Genomic DNA, 7,851 nt, shown 5'->3' with positions numbered 1-7,851 from the left:
TGCATGCACATTCTGCCTGCCTAGGAATGCCCACTTCTCCAGCCAGGCATTCACCCATCAAGATATTTGGATATTTGCATAACCCCTTCCAAAAGCTAGCCTACTGCTTGAACTCCTTTCTGAACATTCTTAAAAGGAGTACTGAGGCAAGGTGCTGTGGTGTTTTTAGGAAGCTATGGAGACATCACTGGGTCTAAAAAAAGGTATGTAATAAAACAGAAGGGTGTTATTAAAAAAAATATATAAACATGTTGATGATAGAGGAAGAAGGCAAAATATAAGCAGAATAAACTTCCGCTTTAAGCCTTTATTTCTCATGCGTCAGTAGGTTTATAATGGATCATCATTTTATCCTTACCTCAAAGGTTTTGTGTCCTACTTTCCTCAATGAATACTTCATAGATTAATTGCCGAAGAATAGTTGACAATTAATAGCAGTCAGAAACTAGAAATGCTTCAAAAGGAAAAACCCCATGTAATTGTTTTTGTAAATTATCTTTACATAAAAAATATCACAAAAATGATACTATAAAGAAGCAGTTCATTTCTATTGTAATAATTAGAAAATAATGCACTGTGATGAAGAAATTGCATGCAAAGGTTTAGTGAATTGACCCCTTAATTGTAAGTACTTTTGCCTGTATGAAAATTAACAAAATGTGATGTTTCTGTGCAGCATATTGATTTATGCTAATTGGTTAGTTACTAAAAAGGAGGCACGGAGAGATTACTAGACAGGAAGTCACTTGTTTTAGCTGTGTGTTTAAAAACGAACTGTATGACTTTTGCAGTGGGAATACCGCTGCGCTGCAAGGGCTAAGTGCTTGTTCTCGTCTAGGTGCGAAAATAAAAAAAAGTTATACTTACCCGTTCCACCCAATACTCCTCCTTCCAGCCTCTCTTCCCCTCCACTCCAGAGGTCTAAGGTCCCATGAGTTATCACATCCTATATGCTTTGTACGGGATGTGAGGACCATGTGGGACAACCATCCCTGGAGTTGCGGAGGAGACAGACCGGATGGGGTGTTCTAATAGCTAGCCAGCTGTAAAGTTTGCATGAGTATAACTTTGTTATTTTGAAGAAAATGAGCGCTTAACCCTTGCAGTGCAGGGGTAGCTCCACTGCATGGATTATGAAAAGTTTTCGTTTGTAACTCTGTCTCTATTTTTAAAACCTAAAAATCAATACTTACTGCCTCACTGAGCTTGTTCAAAGATATCCTGTATTTGACACTTCTGGGAATGTTGGATGCCAGTGTCCCCTGGTGTGCTCTATGATTTTCTTGGTTGGCCCCTACATTACTACAGAGCCCAGAGTTTTGTGTTAGGAATCACAACACACAACAGGGGATCCGGTATTAGACACACCAGGAGGTGTAGGGGATGCTGAAGAACTTGCAGGGAGGCATTTGTTTTAGATTTTAAAAACATGGGCAAAGTCAGGCCAGAGAAAGGCAGCCATGAAGAAATATCCGATGGTAGCCTTTGTTTTTGTCTTATGACAGGTTTTCTATAAACATCAATCATACATGTGAGGTTTTAATATTGTCTCTTATGAAAATCTTTTGAACTTTTTACGTATTCCAAAACCTTCCAAACTGCTGCACAAATGCAGGCCAGAAGCAGAAATTAGATTCCTGTGTACACTAGCTCTTATCATTTAGTACATACTGTTAGTGTTGTATGAAGTAAACTGGCATGTTCTCTTGTTCTTGCATGTTCTCATGTATTTTGCATTCTCTTTCAATTTCATTGTTTTAGGAGGAGGTATTCCACATGGTAGGTCCTACTAGAAAGGCTGTCACATGCACTGGTCACTACAGTTTTTTATATCCATTCTTCTATCACTTTCATTTCACAAAGAACCCTGGCACCACTTTTTATTAATATTAAATACATTTGGTCATGCATGGAATGTTTAGTAGTTTGTATGTATGAGAGGAGACTGGTAGAGAAAAGTCTGCCATCTTGTCATTTATTGCAGCTCTTTTTTCCTTGATTCTGGTCATAGGTATGAGTAGCATACATGTGGTGTAATACTTGTTCCCTTTTTCTACAAAGGAAGGGAATAATTGGTGTTCACTCACACAGGGATATTCAAAAAAACTGAAAACCTCTACGGGTCGTAACAATGTTTCTGACCATTATAAGTGCTCTCAAAATCTTAGTAGGGATGCACCGATACTGATACTAGTACTAGTATCCGATACTAGTACTAGTATCCGATACTAGTATCGGCATTGGTGCCGATACCGAATATTTGGGTGAGTATATATACAAACGAGGGATGAGGCTAAACATCTATGTATGCACATAAATAAAGCTCTTGGGTCTCCTATTGTAAATATTCAATAAGATTAATTCTGCCATGCGTGTTTATCAACCACTAGAGGGCTTGGAGGCTCTTTTTAATGATTTTTAGATGTTTGTGTATTGTGCAGTTTTTTGCAATTATTTACATTTTGTTACATTTATTTACTTAAAGTTTGATATGTTTTCTTGCTCTTTGGCGAGATTTCCTTATGGAGTGCAGAATTAATCTTATTGAATATTTGGGTGAGTACTGGTATTCGCCCAAATGCTTCGATACCTTAACTGATACCGGAACTTCTGGTCAGAGGAACATTTCCTCTGACCAGCAGTGCCGTAGGGGAACATGCAGTTGGCTTTCCAGGCAATTAGGAAACCGGCTGCGAGTAATGACCCACCTCGCTGATTGGCTGGGAAGCCAGCTTCCTGGCCAATCAGGATGCCGGTAGGCAGGTCATTACTTGCCACCAGGCTTCCTGATTGGCCGGAAAGCCGGCTCAATGCCGATTGGCTGGGAAGCCAATCACAATCAAGCTGGCCAAACAATATGGAGCTGGCTTCCACGGCAATCAGGATGCAGGCGGCATGTCATTACCCACAGCACAGCTTTCTGATTGCCTGGCTCCTGGCAAGCGGAAGCACCGGTATCAGTACTCAGTATTGGCGAGTACCTAAAGCAAAAATCTCAAAGTATTGTATCATAAGTAACCCTACACAGAATGGTGCTTGCCTTCTGTCACAGATGATGCTTTGGGATTGATTTACTGAATGCAAATATATTTTCACTATTTTCACTACTTATCAATCCTTCCTATACCGTACACTGTTTTGTGAGCTAGTATAAAGAGCTTTGGATAGTATTCACAAAGGCAAATAACTAACGTATCATCTTAATATGTTCTATTTATGTAACTGTTTGTTTCATTCATTAACCACAGGGCAAATAAACATGATTTCTTCTAGGGATGTACCGATACCAAGTACCGTGCTCGGTACAAGTACAAGTAATACTTGTCCAGCTCCAGGGCTAGACTAGAAAAAAATTCAAAAGCTTACAAAGCTGTCATTTGTAAGTAGCATACGGAGCTCCTGGGATTTGTATATCTCTGTTTTAATGTATGATTTTATTTTTATAAATATAAATAAAGGGATGCACCAATACCAGTTTTGCAAGTACAAGTACTGGTACTTGCCCAAGTACTTACAAGTACAAGTACTGATACATTTTTCTTTATTGTCATGTGACAGTTTTCCTAAAACAATACAGACTAATAATTTCAGGCCAGTGGTGGAGTGCCAGAGCAAGGTCCCAGCTGCAACCGCGGCAACCCTGGTAGTTCTCATGAAAATGCCAAGTATCGGCACTGGTACTCGAAAAGTATCGGTGCATCCCTAATGACTTCTGTCAGTCAATCCTATATACTTATAGTGTTTCTAAAGGCAAACTTTTTTTAGTTTTGGATAGAGTGGTGAGAGGGTTGCAATGTTTTTAATTACTACCTGTTTCCCTGCTATGGAGATTCCCTCTCTCTATTTGTGCTACTGGCCACTGCGTCAGGGACTAAACTTGAGGGAAAATCACCAGAACAAGTATACAGGGAAAGTCTTCCAATGGGACACAATGGTGACAACTGCCTAAGTGAAGCTATGGGGGAATTTATCAAAACGAGAGTAGCCAAAACCTGTAGCAGTTGTGCGTGGCAACCAATCAGCTTCTCTCTTTTGTTTGTTCAGGTAAGATTTGAAAATGAAATAGAGAAGCTAACTGGTTGCCCTGCACAGCTGCTCCAGATTTAGTTTGCTCCGGTTTTGATAAATTCCCCTCTTTTAATCACATGAGAGATTTCAATTAATTGAACGCATGTGGTGTGAATGGACCCTGTATGGACACTTTAAAAAAAAAAATTATTATAGAAAAAAAAAAAACTAGCAGTGGTTTTAACCATTCCTTATTCTATCCAAAATTAAGCAAAAAGGGCATTAGATATACACTACATCTACTGTATTTTATTATGGTTTTCTAAAAACTAAACAGCGTTTAATGTTGAGTGAAATTTTATTAACATATTTTCCACCAGACTTTCAAAAGATACTCCTATAAATATATCTGATCATATTTAATGTTCATATGCTACTGTTTACTGCAATTTAGAAACTGAACTGTCTCTGATCTGTGCAAGTTGACTAAAATGGAAGGGAATAAACTAAAAAGAGAAATAAGCACAGATACTAAACATTTCACATTTTCTATTGAAAATGAAATACACAACCTGTTATACTGTAAATATTTATAAGATGCCCTAAGATGTCTTAAGTGTAGACTATAGGATTGACTCATCAAATGCTGGCACGTTGAGCGGCATTGGTGCTTGGAATTACTGTATAAAACTTTGTATCTCTCACTGCTTCCAGGAAAACTGAGATAATGTTTGCTAAGAGTGTGGAGGTATATTTTTACAATTTATCACCATAGAATATACACTCTATGAATAAGCCTACAGGTGAAACATGCGAGAGGTTGTAGCTGGTTGGGTGTGTGCAGGTATTTGCTGCTACTTTTATTCACTGTTATACTGGATTTGCTGTGAAAGTATTGGAATTCTCTGGATAGTGCTGTCTTTTTGTATACTATTACATTCCAAGGTGGAGACTCACCTATTAGACCAGTACCTGGGGAGTCCTGATGTTGGCTAAGGAATTGGAGCGGTGAGATTTCCTTTGGTTCTACATAGAATATACACTGTTACACCTTTAACAATTTTTGCATCACAGCATGCACTCAAACAAAACAGTGATTACATGTCATTTATTCACTACCAGCCAGATTTTTCAAAAAATGAAAGCTTCCTTTTTTTTTTTTACACATAATAAAACATTCTAAAAACATATGTCTATGACATATGCAAAACTTTTTCAAGAAAAATACAGCAAAACATTTTTTTTACAGATATATTAAAAACATACCCACATTTTCCCAAAGCCATACCTTTCTTCTTTCCTTCATATTTTTTTATATATACTTCTGAATTATATTACATCCTTTATATGATAATAAAGGGTAGCTACCCTAGCAATATTGCTTATAAGCTCAGGGATGTCAATTTCTTTTTTCCAGCATAAAGTTACATTTGCATACTCATAAATTTACCCTAAAGCACCTGGCTCCAAAATGAGGCTGGAGTGTTGACAAAGCTTCACCACGATCCTGTTTGGGAGACGTTTTTGCTGCAGGCATATCAGCCAGCCGGACCAGCTTCCAGGTTTTGTCAGCTCCACTGCTGGAATAATATATTGTCATCCCTGGACTGTTTTGTTTGAGTGCATGCTGTGATGTGGTAGTTGTGGGTGTAAAAGAGTATATTGTGTGATTAGTACATGATTTATGAAAGGAAAACTTTGCTTAGAGAACTATGAAGGCTGCCAGTGCAGACTTCTATTTCTGCAAATACTAGTTGCCTGGCTGTCATATTGACTGGTCTGTTTATTTACCCTGCGTCCTTGACCAGAAACAATTATGCAGATAGGGAATTGTTAGTTTATCTGATCTGAATACCTTTTTTCAGGTCATAAACTCAAAGTATTGAAGCCAGTGGGTTACCATGACCATGGTCAGCCAGGTGACTAACATCTAAAGAATGTCAGAAATGTTAGTCCCCATATTTTGCTTAGGAAAGGTTTACATTAATAAGGGGTAAAGAAAAAAATCAGATATGTGTCAGTGATAATTATAAGTTATCCTGTACCTATAAGTTCACTGATCACTGCACTTTTAAGCTAGTCTTAAAATGAACACTGAGAAGTGATATTGTACCTTCCCAAGCTGATCCTGTTTGTTACAAGATTGACCCTGGGCAAGTATTTTATTATTATTTTCCCATGAGAAAAGGAGTAGGTCCCTCCTCAATAATGATTGCCTTGTATACCAGATACAGGGCTCCAGCCAGCCCTTTTTAACTGTCAGCCTGTATTGCCATTAGCTGAACCTTTCTTTCAGATTTCCATTAGAACCCACCTCTTCTGCTGGTAATATTAAGTTTTCCCTCACTCTTCTGACACATATCCACCTACTAGAACCTGAGAAAACTAACCTTTAGCTTATTGTGTATCAGGGCTTCTACCATCCCCATTTGACAAAGCCTTGGCCTTGGCCATCATAATGCACAGTCCTGCATTAATATTCCTGCCGCAACTACCTGGCCCCATGTACCAACCTATGCACCAACCCATTCATCCTGATGTAAATTAGACATGAAAGCTTGTATATAGGTTATAAATCTAATGTTGTAATTTTTTCAGCTGCTCCATCTCACCCTTATGGTATTACCTTACTGAACTGTGATGGCCATTCAATGACACTGGGCTGGAAGTTGCCTAAATTCTCTGGAGGATCACATGTCACTGGATACTACATTGACAAACGGGAAGCTAATCACCTTAACTGGCATGAAGTGAATACCACCCAAATTTCAGAAAGAATCTACAAGGTTCGTATAACAAAAGAGAAGTTTACATTTGCAAGTCAAGACCGGGGACTTTGCAATGCAATACCTGTCGCTGCAAATTTTCTGCGTTCTTAGTTCTCTTTATTGGTCTTGCCAAGGTGTAAAGTTAAAGAAGCTGCAGATACACCCAAGGCCCAAAATTAAATTCCTATTGGCTACTCTATTGGCCCACAGGGCTTGTTGCAACTTATGGTAACAGCTGCTGTGCCCAAGAGACACTGGACACTTATCCATACCTTTTATTGCCTGTGCTCTTCTAATTCTTGTCAGTATGATTTACACAATTGTTCTTTGACCACTGTAGTACCAAAGTCTGGAAAATGTATATTACGTTTCTGATCTATTTATCCCATTTTAAATTTCAAAATTCACTTCTGGCCATTTTGTAACTTGCTTGTTGAACATTTGCACAGTGGTTTATAAAGAGTGTTGAACTTAACAAGTGTGCTCCATCTAGGTCCTATAGTTACCAAGGTTGGAAGAGAGACTTCAATTTATGGTTGATAGCTAACTTTAACCTAATGTTAATTGTGTATATTGAATGCTAAAGTTCAACTCCAGCCAAGACTTTTTTATATTTTATATTTGGAGAGAGCAAATAAGACATGCCTCTGTCAAGTTTTTAATGCTGTCTTTGTCCTCCCTTCCTTCTACCTGTCGCCAGGAAATTACAGGAAGTCTTACCAAAAGGGACACATAAAAACTTGAAAGAAGTTCTAACCCACCCTTCACATTAAAATGTACTAAAAAAAAAAAAGGTTTTGGTTTTAATTTCATATTTAATACGTTACTATTTATATTTTACAAATGCATTTATTTGAAAATGTACAATACCCTTTACCTTAACATATATCACTAGAAACAATACACTATTATTTCAGAAAAGATCCTAAAGCAGTTACAAAAAAAGCAGTGCATTTTATTCTATATAAAATGTAAAAATGACATATTTACAATCCAGTGATTGGTTATTGTGGGATTATATAGCTTTTTTTCTTGTCTCCTAAGTGCTTCAAGTCCAGCCAGTGTGTGTATATAT

General features: G+C 37.8%; 1 protein-coding gene across 1 annotated transcript in view; it reads left to right on the top strand.

Annotated features, from left to right (window-relative positions):
• Nucleotides 1–7,851, top strand: part of MYOM2 (myomesin 2) — a 128,059-nt gene that overhangs the window by 57,646 nt on the left and 62,562 nt on the right. Inside the window, exon 17 of the mRNA XM_018574917.1 lies at nucleotides 6,607–6,794. Within this exon, the coding sequence (XP_018430419.1) occupies nucleotides 6,607–6,794 (188 nt within the window). The remainder of the gene's footprint in view (nucleotides 1–6,606; nucleotides 6,795–7,851) is intronic.

The sequence above is a fragment of the Nanorana parkeri genome, unplaced genomic scaffold (assembly GCF_000935625.1).
Source record: "Nanorana parkeri isolate BGI_ZX_2015 unplaced genomic scaffold, ASM93562v1 scaffold51, whole genome shotgun sequence".
In the NCBI taxonomy this organism is placed as follows: domain Eukaryota; kingdom Metazoa; phylum Chordata; class Amphibia; order Anura; family Dicroglossidae; genus Nanorana; species Nanorana parkeri.
Note: the sequence above shows the minus strand (reverse complement) of the source record. Positions and strands in the feature narration are given on the sequence as shown.